General features: G+C 34.2%; 1 protein-coding gene across 1 annotated transcript; it reads right to left on the bottom strand.

The window, feature by feature from the left end:
- Positions 1-14,341: 14,341 nt before the first annotated feature.
- On the bottom strand, positions 14,342-18,497 carry LOC111900119 (fimbrin-2). Its single transcript, XM_052766097.1, has 13 exons — positions 18,259-18,497; positions 17,922-18,092; positions 16,975-17,216; positions 16,712-16,883; positions 16,604-16,642; positions 16,324-16,509; positions 16,023-16,234; positions 15,784-15,939; positions 15,495-15,694; positions 15,265-15,422; positions 15,034-15,130; positions 14,873-14,964; positions 14,342-14,772 (listed from the first exon to the last, which is right to left on the bottom strand). The coding sequence occupies exons 1-13, from the start codon at positions 18,346-18,348 to the stop codon at positions 14,599-14,601; spliced, it is 1,989 nt and encodes a 662-aa protein (XP_052622057.1). The 5' UTR covers positions 18,349-18,497; the 3' UTR covers positions 14,342-14,598.
- Positions 18,498-21,072: the final 2,575 nt, after the last annotated feature.

The raw sequence follows: 21,072 nt of genomic DNA, 5'->3' as shown, positions 1-21,072 counted from the left end.
TGTGTTAAATTGTTTTGTGATTTTAGAACTTGGGGACTGCGAGACAATACTTTGGAAAACTATGAGTAGGTGTGAATAGTAGTAGAGATCTATACTATTGGAAGCACAGGACTTGTACTTGGATCAGGGAAAGTCACAAGGTTACCAAGAAGCTAGTAATTGATTTCGTTTTGTTCAGGTATATCATTACCATTGTTTCGGTAATGACTAAGCAGATGATTGTTATTCCGACCCTAGTGATCATATCAAATTAAGTCCAACTAGGAGGAGTTTGTTACGTGGTTCAAAGAACCAAGTTCGATGTAGCATCTGACTTAAGCCGGAAGATTGAAATCAATGTGATCAATAGTATCGCGCTCGTTGTTAAAGAAGTTAGTAGATAGAAATGTTACATGATAAAATGTGATTATATCACATTAGAACATGAAGGAATATATATTACATTCTGGAATTTGACTCTAAGAGACCTGTGTCTAAGCGTTGCATCATATGATCAGAGGTCATTAGAACATGACTCATCGATTTGTTACAATAGATAAAGGAAAGTACTTATCCTAAGAAGAATAAGGAGACCTCAATAAGGATTTATTTGGTAACTCAAACGTTACGATTGAGCGTCTAACATAGTACGAAGAGCAGATGCAAAATTGAGCATCGTTTGCGGTCAAGAAGTCCAAGAGTTAGATACTCATTCGAAGAAAAATAGAAGTTACGATTATTACCTAGGATGAAAAGATAATGTATGGAATCATTATACAAGTCCTATTTTCGTTGATGATTCTGGGACGTAATCATCCTAAAGGGGAGATAAATGTAACGCCCGTAGATCCGGGCTAGTCAATTTAGAGACGATAAGCGTCAAAAATGACGTTTTGATAGACGAGTGTCTTGAATAAATAATCTTAACCAAATTGTAGTATATTTCACAAGGTTTCCGTGCATATAAAGAACGTTAAAATCCGAGTTATAACGAAGAAGTTATGATCTGTCGAAGTTTCATGACAGAACCAGTAACAAACTGCATGATGTAAATAGTAAATTTACGATAAAGTGATATATAGCCATAGTAATCTAAATAAAAGTTGTAGAATACGTTAAACCGAGAGCGTGCATAAAAAGAACATCCAAATCTGACTTCGTATGAGGAAGTTATGATTTTTCTAAGTTTCAGCTTAGCGGTATGCAGCCCAAAGTTTGAATTTGAGATTGAGTGAGTTTTAGCTGAGGCAATCTAAACGAGAATCGAATATTTCATCGATAGTAGTGCAACGGTAAAAAGACAGACAAAAACGGACGTCGGATGAAGGAGTTATGAATTTCTAACAGATTTTTCCTGTCACAGCCTACTAAAAATAATATAATAAAAATAAAGTCAAAACTAACTGACGGAGTCTAAACAAGAATTATAGAGCATAATCTCACCTACGCGTGGGTATAAAGAACATCAAAAACGAAGATCGTATGCGAGAGTTATGATTTTCTAAAGTTCGAGGCACGCATCCCAAAGGGGGAACACCCCACGTTCAATTGGGGACCGCCTCGTGTTCGGAGCCTAGACCCTGTCCTATCGCATGTCAAGTCCGAAGTTCGTAAGCCATGACGCACGGTGGAATTCTCTGCGTTCGTCCAAGGAACACGCTGCGTGCGGAAGCCAGACCCCTCTTATAAATAGGATACGAGTCTAGTCGAATTGGTTGCTCATTTCTTTCCTTTCACTCCCTTAAAATTTCTTTTACTTGGCAAGTTATACCCCCAAAGCCCCGGTATCATCCCGACCCTCGAAGCAGGTCCCGACGCTCTGAAGATCCCGAGAAAAAGAGTTTTCGAGCCGAAACTCTGTCCGCGAGAAGCCCGATTTTGGAGAAAACATTTCGGTTTCACCGATGAATTACTACTCGAAGAGTCGTAGTGCTTTCCGAGCATCGTCTAATCAAGTGAGTGTGTAGTTACTTTCTTCTAACAGATACATACGAAGTATTTGCTAAGAAATACGTGTTATGTGTTTATATATTGTTTGTTTATTTGAGATGGATGTTGGATGAATGTTTTATACAGGTTTGTATATGATTTAAACTATATATGTAATTTATATCTACAAATATGTTGGGTAGAACATGGGTAGATGAAATAGTTGGTGTGTGATGAAAGATTAGTTTGAGGATGAGACGAAAGATGATATTGATCATGAGGTGAGGGTGACAGGTGAAAAATGAGTGAAACCTTTACCCAAACGATGGCCCCCGTCATTCAGCAGAGTAGGGATGACAACCACGGACTATTCTAGAAAGTCATGTGGAACACTAGCATGCTCGCAACTTGTAGGTGTTGTGGACTTGATGTTCATCGGTGTACTCTATAAACCCTGGCAGCTATTGTCTTAGTGCCTAATAAAGAACCATGGCAGCTATTTTCGTAGTGCCTAATAAAGAACCTTGGAATCTATTGTCTTAGTGCCTAATGAAGAACCTTGGTAGCTATGGATTTAGTACTGTAAATATGAACCTTGGTAGCTATGGATTTAGTGTTTGATGTATGAGCCTCGGGCAGTAATCGACTTCGTGCCTATTCCTTAAGTCAATCCTTTGGAATGAATAAATGAAGGATAGATGATTCTTAGGGTAGATCCTTAAGAGTAAAGAAGATAATGGGGAATGGGTAATCGGGTTGATTGTTTAATGATTAAATGTAATAATTATATTATTGTGGGTTGAAAAACATATATGCTCACCAGACTCCCAAGCCTTACCCACTCAGTTTTCTTTGCATTACAGGTAATGGCATAAGAGTATAAGTTAGTGGACTTCACGAGAGATTTTGGATTATAGATCAGTAGTTCTAAATAACTGTTGTAAGGTCTATTTTATATTGCTTATGCTTTTGGTCTGTATCAGAACATGACATCCCGAGATTTTGTTATTTAATGAAAAGACATTTCTTTAAAGAAATGCTTTGATAAATTCTTATCATATTTTATTTTGGGAAAAAAATTCCACAACTCTTTTAATCAAAGGATTACTCTGATTTTATAAAACAAAGCATAAACAAATCGGTCTTTTCTGGCCGTGAAAATGGAGATGTCACAGGTGCTGAAGAAAAGATGCAAAGTCAGCGCCTAAAATCTATTTCAAGGTAGGTGATACATTTAAGGAATGACACGCTGATCTTAAACAATTAAGATTATTGTCGAGATGGAAACAGAAGGTCCTGACACATATAGAGGAAAAAGAAGAACATATACTGGCAATGCTAGTAGTTAAATGTGTATGTACAATGTATACTCCTCTGGTAAAGAAATAAGAAAAATTTTATGGCACAAAAGTAAACTAAAAGTACATAAATTTAAGAGTAACAAAGCATGAAGAAAAATAAAGTATCAATTCCTAAACCAATAAAGTCAAACCATATAAATAGCGTTGTCCCTTAATGCAGAAAGCTTGATTTTGTTCTCATAATCAACCACCTTTCCCTCATGACGATTGCAAAGGAATTTATAACCAGCATCTCAAAGTTGACTGATGGAGATGAAGTTTCCTTTCAGACCCTCAACATAAAACACATTCTCAAGCTTAATCGTCCTGCATTTAAAAGTTCCAACGCATGTAACAAATCTTCCACTATTGTCACCAAAGATCACCATTGGACCATTTTTCTTTCTAAAATCTGTTAAGAGTACTTGTAACCGGTCCTGTGTCTAGAACTTCCACGGTCAAGGTACCATGTTTTTCCTAGATTTGGACTTGATCTTTTAACAGTGTGAGAACAATTAGCGTCACAAATGACATTAGAGGAATCATTGATAAGTGTCATAAGACCCTTAACATTTAGCCCCTCGTCTTCAAATTTCTCTTCTTCTTCCACCCATTCTTCATGATCCTCTTTCTTTGCAATAAAGGCTTTCGGTAGAGATATGTTTTACTTCTTCCTGTGAGCCACCGGCTTCTTCTACAAACTTCATAGTTCTCTGGACTTTGAGCTTATTTCTTCTCCTTGCAATCCCTGGAAAGATGATCAGGGCTTCTACAACTAAAGCAATTACCTAAGTTTCTATTCTCTGAAGCGGATCTCCTTGCTGAACTGCTTCCTTTAAACTGAGCTCTTCGAATCCCGTTTGATCTGCTTTCTTCATAGCGTTTGACAATAAGAGTGGTGCTGGAAACAAGTTTGTCATTGAGATCTCCATCACTCTTTTCACCCTAATCTGAGTTGTCTAAGTCGCTGATGTACTTCATTGCTTCCTTTGGAGATACCAGGGCAACAAAATTTTCCTTGCTTGATTCCTTCATTATTTGTTTACAAAGAGCTTTGGTCTCTTCATAATTTCGCAGATTACCGAACAAGGAGTTCAGATCCATGATGTCGATCTTTTCACCATTCTTACCGAACAAGGAGTTCAGATCCATGATGTCGAGAAACTTCAGAACCAACTAATATGAATGCTTGGCGATTCCCAACATGCGTATATCATTAACCAAGAAGTTAAACCTATTGAAGGTTTGGGTAAGTAACTCACCTTGTTGAGCAAAAAAATGCTCATATCTTCGATCGAGGTTGTTGATGGTTGTTGCATGAACTTCCACGGTGCCTTCATAAGCCACTATCATCGTATCCATCATCTCTTGAGATGACTCACAATTATGTATGAGATGATAAACGTGGTAGGGAAGAGAGTTTTCAATAGCATCCTTGTCTTTCACATCAAGACTAAGTAGTCTCTTGTAATCATTATCATAACTTGTTTCTGCTCTTGCTTCAAGGGTCCAACTGGAGAATTTTTGGTTATGGGTTGGTAAATGGGAACATGGGGAACTTTTTCAACAATATTTCTCATCTAATAGTCAATGGTTTCAAGAAGAACCATGACCTTTTTCTTCAACATAGCGAAATTGTGTTCATCAAAGGGAGGAATTTTGTTGAGACCAAAGGATTTGGGATTCGACAAGATTACTTGAGTATATCACAAACCTGCTGTGATACCAGTTATAGTTTGTATCGGTCGGATACACTTCAGTTATTAAGAACGAAAGTAAACTAATCTAAGAAAGACAAAGAATAGAAAGTACATAACACATAGAGTTCTCTAAATTGTTCTTTCACAAAGAAAGGATTTTGTCTTCACCAAGAAGACGGGTTGTCACAAAGACGATTGAAACAAAGTCGAACTCTCTACAATGGGGTTTACCCTAAAGTAGATTATATATTAATCTATACATATCAATCCCATGATTTAAGGGACTTTATCTCATCTATACTAAGAACCGATCTTTATAACAAAGCTACTAGATCTGCTATCTATTCTATACTTATATATATATATATATATATATATATATATATATATATGTATATATCATTACCTGATATACAAACGATTACATAGAATAACTATACTATGTGCTAACATAGATAAGCTTGATACATTGGCTCTGGAAGTAGAGAAGACGCTGATGCTGACAAATAGTGTATAGGTTTGACTTATCAGATCATAATGTGTGACCTTACATCAACACATTCTGAATGCCCTTTATGGAGAAGGGTCTGTTGAAGCCACATATCACCTATGTGCTATCCGTCCATTTTGGCAGAGTTTGTTGCATCCGCTCCTCTCACACATGTGATTAAACCAGACAACAGGATCCGTCCAATTTTAGTAGGCACAATATGGATACGTTTGGTTTCCATGAAAGGTGTGGGTAAAGAAATGGCGAAGTACCTTAATGATTTTGAGTTTGGTGTTGGTGTGTCTGGAGGTGTTGAGGCTGTGTTACACATTGCTAATAGGGTGTTGAGTCAACACCATACTAATGTGTCTCTTCCAATGCTTACAATGAATTTCTTGAATGTCTTTAACCTGGTGGATAGATAATCCTTGCTCCACGAGGTTAGGATAGTGTGCCCTTCTATTTCTTTTTGGGTGAATTTCTTATAAGGGCAAGCAACATATTCTTTTTGCCTTCATTTTACACCCGATTGTGCTCAAGATTATAGTCAATTGCAAGTTCCTTCTCTAAGCTTGGTATCTAGATGATGGGACTGTCATTGAGGATTCAGAGTAGGTGGCTAGAGTGTTGAACAATATTCTGGAGAATGGTCCAGGCTTGGGTCTTAAGATGAGTATTATATATATATATATATATATATATATATATATATATATATATATATATATATATATATATATATATATATATATATATATATATATATATATGGCGATCCTGTGATCATTGAAAGCTTCGTTCCAATTTATTCCAACGGATATAGGGAGACCCTCTTTGGGGGTGAAGCTCCTTGGGGGGTTGTTAGCAGAGACGTGGGGTTTATTAGTGGGTTGGTCATGAAGAGCATGGTCAATGTTGTTGATATGATGGGTCTTCTTCCATAACTATGTGACCCGCAGAGTGAGATCCTTTTGCTTCGATCATGTATGGGCATTACAAAACTTTTCTTTAGTTTACGGACATACCAACCAGTGCACATAGAAGAGGCAACTTTGTTCTTTGACAAAGGATTGCGCGAGTCTTTCGAGGATATGCTGGTATTTGGAGGCCCCTTCTTTGGAGACATCCAGTGGCGTCTGGCTTCTTTACCTATTTATTTTGGTGGTTTGGGTTTGTACTCATCATATGAGGTTTCATCCTATGCATTTGTAGCCTTGAGGGCCTAATCTTGGACATTACAAGACCACATATTACGTGACCGTGACATATGTGGTATGGAATCTGATTACCTTTGTGCTTTAACTCGTCTTCATGATACGATTCCAAGATTCGACTGTAGCGGTTTCACTAATAAGGACACCCCCCCTAAATCCCAAAAGGATTGACGTTTGCCCTTTTAGCAAAATCATCAAAGATATGGAAGTCAACTTCGACATGACTGTTAGGCAAAAAGCAGTTTTTGAGTATCTTCGGGAACCTCGTGCTCAATATTTTCTGCTAATTATCCCTATTGATGGCTCGGCCATCATATGTCTCCTGTGGAGTACCGCACTATCCTTCGTTACCGCCTCATGATTCCTTTATTCCTGATTGACGAGATATGTCCAGTTTGTCGTAAGACATGTTTGTACACTTTCGGGGAACATGCGGTTCATTTTAAAGAGCTCCCTGGTTTCAAGTATTGACATGATGTGGTTAAGGATGTTCTCTTTGATGCTTGTCAGCGTGCTGATATTTCGATGAAGAAAGAAGCGCCAATGAACTTTTTGATGGGCTCGCTGGATGGAAGATCCACACTCAGGTCGGCTGACATTTTGGTCTTTGGATAGGTAGGAGGGAATCACGCTTGTGTGGATCTTACTGGGGTCTCCCCTCTCGTCAGTTTAAGGATCGGGGGTTTCACAGTAAGGCACGTCGCATTGAAAGCCGATGTGTGCATATCGACAAAGCACGAGAATGCGTGCATAGAAAATCGACATGTGTTTACACCTTTTGCATTTGATACCATTGGCTTTCTCACACCAAAGGCGGTAGAGCTCCTCAACAAAGTCCAAAGGGTCATGCATTCTAATGTTATATCTCTTAGATCCGCATATGTTGTTTTCAAAAGAATTAGTTTTGTCATCCAGAAAAGAGCTAGCGGTGCAGCTTGTTGCCCTTGCCTTCCGTCGATAAGTATTGATTTTTTTTATCATCAATAAAGAAATGTGTATTCAATTGAAAAAAAATAATGATAAACCTATTGCAACGAATGATCATTATAGTTCTTACTAAATCTTTAATTTAAGAACAAACATAAGTACATAATATGCCTGACAATTCTTGACACCACACAAGACATGACCCGCGACACGACACAAAATAAACGGATTTTGGTTAAGTTTTTCCACCTGTCAACCCACCAACCTGCCAACCTGTTTATTAAACAAGTCATATATGAGTTTGTCAAAAAATATACGGGTTGACCTGCCAACCCGTTTAGAGTTTTAATAAAAAAAAAATTATATATATATATATATATATATATATATATATATATATATATATATATATATATATATATATTTAAATGTATTAAGTATTATTCATAGAAATGTAGGATTAATGTTTATATTAACGTGACTATTACATTAGCATTTGAATTTATATATGTTTGTATTAATATTTTAGTTTGAACATGCTTCCATTAATGTTTTTAATTTTCATTTGCATCTAGAATTTATTCATGTTTAATTATCTATTTTATTTATGGAACCTGACCCACGAACCCTCAAACTGTGAACCCGTAAAAATAAGTGGGTTAACGGGTCGTATATGGGTTTATGTTCCAAAACGCAAACCTATGACCTGTATAGTTAAATGAGTCATGTTCTGGTTGGTATATTTTGACCCGCCAACCCGAACACGACACGATTGTCAGACAGAGTACATAACACACCTATGCCCTTGTATCACACCTACATTCCAAGACTATATTTATTTTCTTTTTTCCTTTTTTCTTTTTAGATTTTATTGTTGTTGGAATTGTGAGATAAACATAATTTTATATCTCCTAGGAGTGTTCTTTTTGAACCGTAATGACTGTTGAGTGTTGATGGCAAGAAGTATCCATCTTCTAGTATGAAAAAAAAAGATAAGAATTAATTCTTTTATTCTTATTATATGTTGTCTTGAAATGTACAATCATGCAGAATTTTATGTTAACTATCCCTATTGATGGTCTTGGCCAGCATATGTCTCCTGTGGAGTATCGAACTATCCTTCCTTACCGCCTCATGATTCTCATATTCTCAATTGACGAGATATGCTCAGTTTGCCGCAAGGCATGTTTGGATACTTTTGGGGAACATGCGGTTCATTATAGAGAGCTCCCTGGTTTCAAGTACAGACATGATGTGGTTCGGGATGTTCTCTTTGATGTTTGTCGGCGTGCTGGTATTTCTGTGAAGAAAGAAGCGCCAATGAACTTTTTGACGGACCCACAGGATGGAAGGTCCACACTTAGACCGACTGACATTTTGGTCTTTGGATGGATAGGAGGGAAGCATGCGTGCGTGGATCTTATTGGGGTTTCTCCTCTCGTTGGTTTGGGGAGCGGGGGTTTCACAGCAGGGCATGCCGCTTTGAAAGCCGTTGCGTGCAAGTGGTAAAGCACGAGAATGCATGTATAGAAAATCAACATGTGTTTGTACCTTTTGCATTCGATACATTTGAGTTTCTTGCACCAGAGGCGGTGGAATTCCTCAATAGAGTCCAACGGATCATGCATTCTAACGTCATATCTTTTAGATCCACAAATGTTGTTTTAAAAGAATTGGTTTTGCCATCCAGAAAGAGCTAGCGGCGCAGCTTGTTGTCCGTTTGCCTTCAATCGATATGTATTCAACTTTAAATTGATAAAAAAAAAAAGTATCATTGAGATTACGATATAAAAGTTAATTAGACATGCATGCGAAATAATAGGCTACTTGGAGACATAATTGTCAAGGTCAACTTGTTGCTTCCATTTAGTTAACACATCCATACTATTGATGTAGTTACTTAAAATGCAATGTTTTCGTTTGGGCCTTTAAATAAAAAGATGAAAATATTTTTCCACTTGGACATGTTTTGCCAATTTGCTAGATACTGAAATACTGAATTCACTCCAAGTTGTATTGCAAACACTTAAACAATGAATTTATGATTTATAGGACATATGTTGATGACCTTTTGTATAAGACTTTTTTGTGCAATTCCAGTAGTCCAATGATTCCCTTGTTTGTGACTTGTTACCCATTTCAAACACAACAACGGCCCAGATAGAAACTAATGGGTTTTGATATTATTAACTATTAAGTAGAAGTTACATTTTCTTATTAATCTACATATCAAGTCAAATTATAAATTATAAAACATGATGCTAATACGAAATGAAGTGGAGCAAGTTGAGAAATACATAAAAAATTCCAAGTGTGAATGAGTTAATTTGAAATGCATGAGAAATGTCGGAGCCCATGAGTAGGCAATTGAAAGGTCTTGATGGGCCCTATGTTCTGACAATCAGCTTAAGACTGTTTAGCCCAACTGAACATTGCTTTATTGATTTGAGATATTTCAATACTTATGGTATTATAAAGATTTTTCGTTTTTATTTATGTTTATAAGGTAAATTGTATGATTTTGGTATTTTTGTCCTGTTGTCCATTTTGTAGTATTTTAGCCTTTTAGGTAATGATTATCATTTATCAGTTACATTTTGTTACCTTCTTTGAATTTTGAACATTGTGGATTGTGTAGTACCCAACCAAGCACAATTGTTTAAATCGGTTCTAGAACTTGTTTCAGTGGCTCCCAAAATTTCGGATTGGGTGTCAAACCGGTTCTTTTGAATTTTGAACTGGTACCCGGTTTCTAAATTTGTCCAAATGACTTAACTAGACATCCTTTCTTATGCAAATCTGCTCGACCTCTTGTTGTATATAAGAGAACATTCACCTTAATTTTCTAAATGGGACTTGTGGATTCAAATTTGGAGCTTCTTACAACCATTGGTAGGTAGAGGTGTGCAAATAGGCTAATCCTATCTCAAGCGTCCTACAATTTTAATATTTTATTTTCTTTACTGAGTTCTTCATTCTAAGCAATCTTTAAACAAAAATCATAAAATCGTGTTGCTTAGTACTTTTCAATTAATAACTGATTTATGTATTGCTATTGAGTAATTATAGATTAAACTAAACTATTAAAGCGACTAAGTATAAGTTAAACTAAAGTAATAGGTTAGGTGTAGTATAATTGTTAATAATAATGTAGTTTACTTTGAAATAATTAGGACATGTCCAAAAAAAATGTCGATGTATTGCCTATTCAAACTGGTGCAGAACGAAAGCAGTGGCTTATATATATTCTAAGGAAATTGCATTATTGAATTTAAGATGCCTACTAAGGCTTGCTGAATCATTTATATGAGGGAACTAAATTTAGGACTTGTCAAATTTCTGAAATTTAAAAATAGTGATATAGTATCATAAAACACTCGATATATCGGGTCTTTTTTTATGGATTAAACCACAATTTATTTATTTTTTCTTCAAAAGACGTTTGCATTTTCGATTTGGCCATCTTCGCATGTTTACCGGTAATTTTTTGTTTATAAACAAAAAAAATTTCAAAAAAAAAAAAAACTCAACTTTTTTTTTTCCTGAAAACACCCTTAATATTTTTTCCAACAAAAACCTCACATATGACAAATTTATTTTTGGAATCTAGTTTCAGCTTTCATGTTTTTTGATCAGAAAACATTTTCAATCTTAAAAGTGATTTGATCTATAATAATATCATTATATTCTTGTAAGACTCGTTTTTTGTTTACATTTGAACAAAGTTTTTTGTTTTGACTCATAATTTTTATCTTCTTTTTGTTCTTGTTTATATTATTCTTAATGGTTTTTAACATTAGAATCTGAATAAAACATTTGATTTATTCGAAACAAAAAAGAAAAACTATATTTTTAAGTTGGTTTGGTATCTTAGATTGTTTTAAGAACCAAATCCAAAGATAACTCCAATCTATGTTTAGAATCTAATCTAAGTTTTTCATGTTTATTTGTTAAAAACATTGTCAAACTAGACTTGACAAATGTTCTTTACCTACCTCAATCTTTGAGCATCTTACAAATAGATTTTAATATGCATTTTGCCAACAATAATTACGTACGGCATCTTTATCTTTGTTTTAGAAAAAATAAAATGTTTCATTTAGATTTTAATGTTAAAAGTTATAATAAAACACCATAAACAAGAACAAAAACATAAGGAATATCAGCTAAAAAGAAAACATTGGTTCAACGAATTCTTGTTTTTTAAATCTTTCATCACCCACATAGGGTGAACAAATAGGGATATATACATTAAAATTCCATTATTTTCATCGATTTGACAAGAAAATTTTAAACTTTGTTTTTTTGACAGTAAAGTCTTAACTACTGACAGTTTTTGACATGTTTACCCGTTTTTTCCGGTTAGCCGATAATTAGGACTTTACTGTAAAAAAAATAAAGTTTAGGATTTTTTTGTCAAATCATCAAATAGGACTTTACTGTAAAAATAACAATAATAATAAAGTTTATGACTTTCTTGTTAAATCAGTGAAAATACTAGGACATTAGTGTATATATACACTTTTTTGGTTAGAAATTTAATGGTATGATAGTATTTAAGTATAACAGTTACTAAAACCTATTATGGTCAGCTAAATCATATTGAAATCATTAACGTTTGCTTCTTGTTAAATAAGTTTTTTAATCTCAACAAACCAACATTGAAAAAAATGGAGATAATCAAGAAAAAAGAAAGAAAGAACTAGGGTTGTGTTGGTTTTTTGCGGTCCTAAAAATGGAGAACAAAGAAACCAAAAAACAAAACTACTCTTCTTTCCGCTTCTCCACATTCACACCCTTTTGACTAGGCGTGTGTTGTTTGTGTTTGTACAATTTATCCGCTCTTTTCAGTTCAAGATTTGGCGGCGAACCAAGAAGAAAACTTTACAAGTCTTCTCACACTCTCCCGCTCTCTCTTTTGCATCTATTTCCATTGATTGTGACTGTATCAAGGTAAAGATGGTGATGCTAAGAAAAATAGTGGTGATGGGACGAAAATCACAATTAAAAGTTCTTGGGCTACGAAAATACACTAAAGTCTCAACATTTTCAACGATTTAACAAGAAAATCCAAAACTTTATTTTTTTTACAACAAAATCATAATTCACGATTTGACAAGAAAGTCCTAAACATTATTTTTTTTACAGTAAAGTCCTAATTACTGGCTAACCGGAAAAAAAAGGTAAATATGTCAAAAACTGTCGGTAGTTAGGACTTTATTGACAGAAAAATAAAGTTTAAGACTTTTTTGTCAAATCGATAAAAATATTGGGACTTTAGTGTATATATCACAAACAAATATATGATATTTCAATGAGATTAATAAACACTTTTAATATAAAAAAAATAAACTATATTCTTATCACTAGATAATGCTAGTAATAAGGCTAAGATGTGTCATGTTTTTTTGTCATCGGTAAAAGAGCGTCACGTAGATTTTTACATTTTTTTACCTAGGAAGTGTGGTGTTGTGCCTATGAGTTTTTTTTTTTTTTTTTTATTTTCATTGTAGAAAAATATTAATTTTTTTAAAACCATTATAAAATTTAAAACAACATAAACTTAAAAATTACAATTTAAAGGGTTGTTAACATTTTGGTTTGGAGCATTTGTTTGGAAGAACACATTTTCAATGAAAAAATTGTTGTTGAGAATGTATAATGTGGTGATTTTTCGGAAATTTTATTTGTATATGTAGTAGATGTAAAAAAATGAAGTTAGTCAAACTAGTCGTTGCCGACCGTTTGGCAACGTTCCAAACACAGAATGGCCACAAAAATTAAAATTCTGCCAACGGTACAAGACCACCGGCGGTGAAAACCCCTTCATGGCGTGGTGTTCACCGGTGGTGAAAGGGTGACATGTCGGATGCCGCCGGTGTCCCTTTTACCGCACTGTTTAGTCTAATAATAATGCAACTAATCGAATGAAAGGAGTTGTGAGCACAATATGTTTTAGTCTAATAATAACGCTGGTGTTCCTTTTATCGCACTGTTTAGTCTAATAATAACGCAACTAATCGAATGAAAGGAGTTGTGATGGACATTTTTTTTTAAAGTGTGTTAGCTGTCATATTTTAACTTGGGGGGTTCAAAAGAGTGTTTTAATAATGGTAACTCATCTTTTAAAATTTAGAAGATTGAATAAGGCAATTTTAAGAATCGAACCAATTGAACATGAAAAATGGAAATGTGTTTGCAAACAGAAAGGACAAAGAGCTTTAAGAGTGGTTGCGAATATGCTGACTAGATGGAACCCTCTTTGCCTAATGGTTGAACGTTTATTAAACAGCAAAAAATATCAAATGAGTATCATATACTAACACCGATGTTGAAGAAACCGATGAAGACTTTATTGTCGCAAATTACGCAACGACACTTACAACGATTGAAGTTCCCTCCCGATATGCCTTTTCAATGATATATTTATGTTTTTGCAACTAATGCAAAGTTTTGTATATTAATTAAATATAGAATAAGCAAGGTTTTGTTGTGTATGGAAGTGTTTGGAAACAAAACACATGGTGGACCAGATATTTGATATTTGCTTGTCGGTTGACAAACATCAGTAGCTTCTAATACAAAGACTCCTCGGCTAACTAACCACATGCTCATGCCCTTTCTTTCTTGGACCACATGAAAAGTTTCACCACTTCTTTCTCAAAATTTTCAAATAATATCCCACATTATTGGCTTATAAATTGACAACCACCTTATAAAAGATGCTTATATATATATTTAAACATCCAAAAACAATCTAAATAACCAAAATACACCAAAATGCCATTTCCAAATAAAAACCCAATTCTATAACTATATACAAATACACCAATACCTTTGTTTTACCAAATCTGCACTCGACTGATCTTAATACAAAAATTTAGTGCAGCAAAATAAAAATAAAAAATACACAAAATAATTTTTTCCTTTTTTTTTGGTTAAAATAAAAAAAAAAAAAAAAATACTCTACACGAAATATTCAAACTGAAAAGTGAAAACGTATCCGTTTTTTCCCAATCTCAGTCTGTAGATGATTCAGACTCTGTGTCATACGTTGTTGAGTTTGAGCTTGTTTCAAGTTGATTACCATTTTCACTATCAGATGATCCACATGGTCTTTGTTCATCCATTGGTTGTTTGAAAAACCAATACATTATACTTGCTGTCAATGTCAGGATCATTTTCTGATTTACCTGAACAAAAAAATAGCAACGTACTTTCATATATAAAATTTTCCAATAGCATAAAAATAAAAGAATATTCCTATTTAAAAAAAAATTTAAAATATTCCACCTCCATTATGTCTTCGGGTAGCAAAAATATTGAACACCCGATTTTCCTCGCTATACTGATGATATATGTTGCATTCATTTGTTTCTCCTCCTCTGATAAAAAAAAACAATTAGAATCAATAAATCAAAAGTAAAAAATTATTTATTTTTTAAAGCATTTACCAGTCTGGCCTTTTGTAACGAGGCGCCAATTAACAACACGAGGCTGCACAGCACTAAGTAGTTCAAGGAAAAATATTCCATCTGATAAACTCTTGTCCTGAATAACCAAAATCAATATAATTTATATATATATATATATATATATATATATATATATATATATATATATATATATATATAAATATATTTAATTATAATATAGAGTTTATTTTTATAATATTTTTATAATACCTTGAAGCTCTTCATACAACTTTGGCTTCCAGTGCTTCTGACTTTGGTGTTAGCCCAGTCTAAAATATCAGCATCAGTGAATTCCTTCCCAAGTGAATATGATCTTAAGTACTTGAGAAGTTGTAAGATGTTGAATCGCATTAATTGCCATAAATAAGCTGGAAAAGAAAGTAAAATTACCAATTTGCCATTTTCAAAGTGTATCAAGTATGACTGTAAAGGAAAGTTACCAAGTATTAGTTTTTTATTCCCTTGAACAATATCATTTCCAGCTACATTCACCAATGAGAACTTCAACTGTTTCCCAATTTTAACAACTTGGTTACAGTTTTCTACTTTTCTGAAGGGCATTTTAATCGGGGGCTTATTTGCAATTTTCCAATTAACAATTCCTGGTGATACTTTGTCAAGTGCCTCCAGTAGTACCCACCTAGGATAAATACAAAAATAGTAATGTACTTTCATTATTACTAATTATATGATAATTAATAATAGTTTTTAATTATTAATTATACTCACCCATTTCTGACATCTTCAAAGACATTGTTTATATATGATGCAACTCCAAGACTATTTATCCAGAAACGAAAAGCACTTTCTTCTCTAGTGATTTGGGCTTCATCTGGTGAAATTTCAAGGAAAGATACTGGTTTTTCTGGGGTTGATAATCCGTTTCTACAAAAAAAAATGTGAAATCAATATTCAATAACAAATTTTGATTTTCTTTTTTTGTTTGTTTTATAAAATGAAAAACTCACCTGTGTTGGAAAATATGAGCAACAAATGCAAGGTTAAGATTGGGAGAGCCTTCTACAATGTCTTTAGCTGTTAAGTATCTCTTGCAACCCATTCTATCAGCATGTTCAAGAACTAAATTTGCTCTTTTTAAAGGATCTTTAACAACCAAAGTTGATGGATTACTATGTTCAGGAGCAAGAACATTTAAGAGGTAAGAATAAGCCTCTCCATCCTGTACAAATTGAATATTAATCACTACATTCAACTCCTTAATCTTAAATGAAATAGATTGTTTATAGTCCCTATTATTATAGTGTTTACCTTTACATCAGATGAGAAATTTGTCACTGTTTTCTTGTATTCTGTTTTCTTTAGATGAAAATTCATCCATCTAAGCAAAATCTTCTCTGGTGGTAGACTCATAAGCTCCTCCACATCTTGATTATCACCAACAAGTTCCACCAATTGAGGTGTTTTCTTCAAATCAAGATCTGCCAATAATTGTATCTGTAGGAGAATGGAGAATAGAGAATGGATTAAATATATGATTCAAAAAGGTTCAAGTTCATGGACAAATTAGTCATTGATGAAGTCAACTTACTTTTATTATTTGAGATATCACTCCAAGCACAAGATGCCTCTGAAACAAAAGAAAAATGTTACTTCAAGAATGAAGGAAAACCGCGATTTTCTAACAAGAAATACTCACCCTTCCTTCAATGAAGTCCTGTGTTCCTATGTTAACCACTGTGCATCCTATTGCTTTAGCAGAGTTAAGGCATAAGGTGTGGTTTTCATTTCTTTCCCATGGATTAAGGACTGTTTTGGTATTAATGGCTCTTTCATCAATTGTCCCTGGAACTGCTACATTAATAAGTTTACTGCAAATGTAAGAAGAAAGTTCTAGTTAGCAAAAGCAAATTGTATCTAATTATAGCAATATTGGTAAGCAGCTTTAGGCCAGAAGATCACCAGATAAGAACTCCATCTTTTGCAACCTCAAACAGATCATTTGTTGAAGGGTCTATGGGTAGAAACTTCTTCAGAAAGTTATCTTCTCCAAGGTAATTATTGATGTGTCCAACATAAGAAGCTTTCTCGGATTCACTAATTGTGTGAAGGAGTGTAGATGTGGGAGATTTCAAGAATGCTGATGAGTTTTTAGCACCCTTTCCCATCCTTGAGGTTGCATGAGCTTGAAGATTCAAGTAAACCTGTCATCAAATAAAGTATGTAATTTATAGCTGTCAAGATAACTAAAGATTGACTTGCTTTTATTACCAATTTGTCAAATTAAAAGTCAACAGATGTAGACTAACAGGAAACATAGGATGAATGTTGCTCACCTTTAATTGCCTAGAAATTTTGGGCGATAAATGATTTTAAAATTTAAAAAAAAAAAAAAAATTAAAAAAAAAAAAAAAAAAAAGTAGATATGAAAATGAAACCGCTCTTTTAGTTTAACTGTAAAGTTTCTTACTTCATGTGAGGGGACAAGTTGTTTAATGCTTTACTTCAAATAAACAATTATTAGGTGAGAGAGTGAAACTGTGTAAAGCTCTGTATTCCTACTTTATGTTCATTTAATTCACCCAGATAGTTATCTACAGAGAGATTCAAGCTGTTGATATCAACACAAAATACAATTTCAAAAAAATATATGAATTATGTAGATCCATCAATTCTGTCTACGGAAAAACACATACTGACACACACACACAAAAAAAAAATAATCTGGTGTGCACTAATCATCTCGATTGCCAATCAGATTCAGGTTCAGGTTACTAATGCTTGGAAGATCATGTAAATAGCTAAAATGAGATTCAAAATCTACGAGTACACTGTACACCTTGCATACTTTAGAACACAAATACCAATATATATGTTAATAAGTATGTAAGGTTTGTATAATTATTCACCCGAAGAAAGAGTTCGAAATCAACTTCATCCCCCAAATTTTGATAAGAATCGTGAAGAAACGCAGTTCGTTCTTCCTCTGTAAGATTCTCTCCAACGTTTTTCAGTTTGGACATTTTCGATGGCAAATCACCAAGCGTGAGACTTCCACTTTCCCTCCTCATCGTCAGAAACTGATCACCAAGTAAAAAACAGTAGAACAGCATATCATCAGACCAAAAAAAATAAATTCTAAACCAGAAAAAAGTCGGATGCAATGAAATTTCACACGGATCACCTATGTTACAAGATCGCAACATTTTAAAAACACCGATTAATAAATGAATCTTAGTTACTTACATGAGATTTCAAGCTTCGAAGCTCGACTTGAGTAAATTGATTCTGTAGCCATGGATCTGATACCAACACACCGAAGTAACTACCTGCCATAAATGTAAACCTTATCTGTTTGATTACGAACAGAAATCAAACTCAGAGAAGAGAAACGAGATCAATTTCTCTCTCTAGAAGTGATGATTTTCTCTTTCCAAAACACTGAAGCTCGCACTATATCAGGGGAAGCAGAGGCCAAACAATGGGGACGGAAACGAGCTGGCAGATTTCAAAAAGCTTTTTTAAGATTCAAATTATGACGATTTTGCCCCTGATGTTTTAACCGCTACTCTTTTAAATTCATCATGAGGTCACCGTTTTTGCTTATTACGACTCTTTGGGTTGTTGGAAACCTACTTCATATTAATTATATTATTTTTGAATTAGTTACCAAATAGTCCTTAATCCTTATACTATTGTTTACTCTAGACTTAACTCCTTGATTACAAATATTTCGTATTTGATTCTTAAATTAAGAATCCCTGTTGGATTTGTTTTTACTTATAGATCCATACCATTGATAATGACATGGGTATCAAGGTAACTAATTTCGATTGTCCATATATAGGTAATGTTTTTTTTTGTACTCATTAATGAAACCAACTTGTTTTGTATGTTCACATTTAGGTAATATGATCGCTATCACCTGTTTTCATCTGTTTTACCCGATTGCATCAATTTACCTCATTTAAAACGAAATACGTGGATTCTTATGTGACCATTACACCCCTTTCTCATTTAATTAGGGTTCGACAAGTTTAATTTCACCAAAATCAATTCCCGATTAGACTCGATTCATTAAATTGAAGATTAGAGTTTGGAGTTGAAGCTACATGTTGAAGTCGACTGTAAGATGGCGTCCCAATCATCTACAGGTAAGTATTTAACTGTAAATGTTCATTACAGTGGACTATTTGCCCCAAATCCGTTGAAATACTTAGACCCCAAAAAGATAACAGTGCGTGATGTCGATTTTGAAGGATTTACATACAAAGAGTTTCTTTTGTGACTTAGGAATTTAACCAATAAGAGTTATGATATGTGCACTACTGTAGTAGAAAGGAAACCTTGGGTGAGGGTATTATAAGAATCGACAGTGATGCTGATTATTGGGAGTTTGTTGAAGCTACTTATACTCCTGAAGTTGAGTTGGATGTCTACATTGACCACCAAAATGATCCAATCCTTGATTGGGCTGAAAATGAGGTGTTATCAGATGGTGATGGGTATGAATTGGATGATAACGAAGAAGAGGATGACAATGAAGAAGAGGATGACAATGATGAAGATGATAACTTGGATGATATTATGGCATATGAACATGAAGTTGATGAAGAAGTCCATACCTTTAACAAAACTATCGGTGACAATTTTTTAAACAAACTTTCAGTTATTGGTAAGCTTAGTGATGATGATGAACCTAATGATGGAAAAGATGATAAGGTTGTATTCCATGTCCATGATGAGAAACAAGAATGGGATAAAATGGTGCTAATTGTAGGTATGAAGTTTGCTAACCCAATGCAATTGAAGCTATGTCTAACCAATCATGCAGTGAAGAATGGGTATGATTTATGGTATGAAAAAAGTGATCATAAGAGGTTACTGGTGAAATGTTGAAAAGGTAAAAAGAATAAGAAGAATAAAGGTTATCCCTTTAGGTTGTGGGCAACTTGGATGAGCAATGAAAGGTCATTCCAGATTAAATCTTTAATTGATAACCATAATTGCTCAAGAGTCTTCAAATTTGGGTCCATTGTTAGCTATAAATGGATAGGGAATCATTTCATGAATGAGATACTCCAGAAACCAAAGATGAGTGTGAGGAAATTGAAGGCTAAAGGATAGGGTGAAGGTCAAGAAGGTGAAGAACTTGCTGCATTTCAAGACCCAGTTGGAAAAGATGACCAAGGACATGCTGCAGTTCAGGATCTAGTGGAAAAGGACCATATGCAAGAAGTACCGGCATTTCAAGTTCTATAGGGAAAGAGAAGAAGGAAACCTTCAGAAAGAATCACGAAAATTCATATAATAAAGAAGTGGGAGGGGAAACAGGGGAGTAGTGGTGAAAATCCAATGGAATTAGAATAGAATTTGGCACTTTGTTATTTTTTGGCATCATTGACTGGGAATCTTTTGGCTAGTTATATGTGTAACTTTTGGACTTGTTTCTAGTCATATGTGTAAGTTTTGGAATCTTGTGTGTACCTTTTGGCAGTAATGCATGTCTAACCGTGTTAAAACTAACTTATGACACATCTTATGTAAACAATGTTTCCTAGGAATCCAATGTTTGATTATATTACATTCCAATGTTTGATTATATTACATTCCCATGTTTCATTATATTACATTCCCATGTTTCATTATATACCATTCCAGTGTTTAATTATATTTCATTCTAATACAAAAGTTTCATTCATTACATCACAAGCAAAAACATGTAACTACATCATTCTAATACCAATCAAGTTTCATTCATGAACTACATCATTCAACCCTAATACATCATGAACTACATTCAAATCAACATTTTCACATACAATACAAATAACAAAATCAGTGCCACTTTGTGAGTAAACAACTTCCACTTGACTTTGTCCAATTCTTGTCTATTAACCAAATTGGTGTTGTTTTCTTGTTCAATCTTCATCCTACATATGTTGATTTCATTCTCCAAAGGGCAAATTTTCAAGGTTAAATTGCAGCTTTCTTCTGGTTTCCTCCTGTAAGGACTTCTTCCATCTGTCCTCCCCTCATCCCCATCCAGCCATTGCCAGA

This window comes from Lactuca sativa, chromosome 8 (genome assembly GCF_002870075.4).
Source record: "Lactuca sativa cultivar Salinas chromosome 8, Lsat_Salinas_v11, whole genome shotgun sequence".
In the NCBI taxonomy this organism is placed as follows: Eukaryota; Viridiplantae; Streptophyta; class Magnoliopsida; order Asterales; family Asteraceae; genus Lactuca; species Lactuca sativa.
This window is presented reverse-complemented; position numbering and strand designations above follow the sequence as displayed.

What these genes read in the sequence shown, in the direction of transcription:
- LOC111900119 (XM_052766097.1), bottom strand. Translation starts at nt 18,348, where the DNA reads ATGGCAGGTAGTTACTTCGGTGTGTTGGTATCAGATCCATGGCTACAG. An exon ending in AGGACTTCATTGAAGGAAGG is followed by an intron (nt 16,643 to 16,711) that starts GTGAGTATTTCT and finishes CTTTTGTTTCAG; the next exon opens with AGGCATCTTGTGCTTGGAGT. An exon ending in TACCCGAAGACATAATGGAG is followed by an intron (nt 14,773 to 14,872) that starts GTGGAATATTTT and finishes TTTTTTGTTCAG; the next exon opens with GTAAATCAGAAAATGATCCT.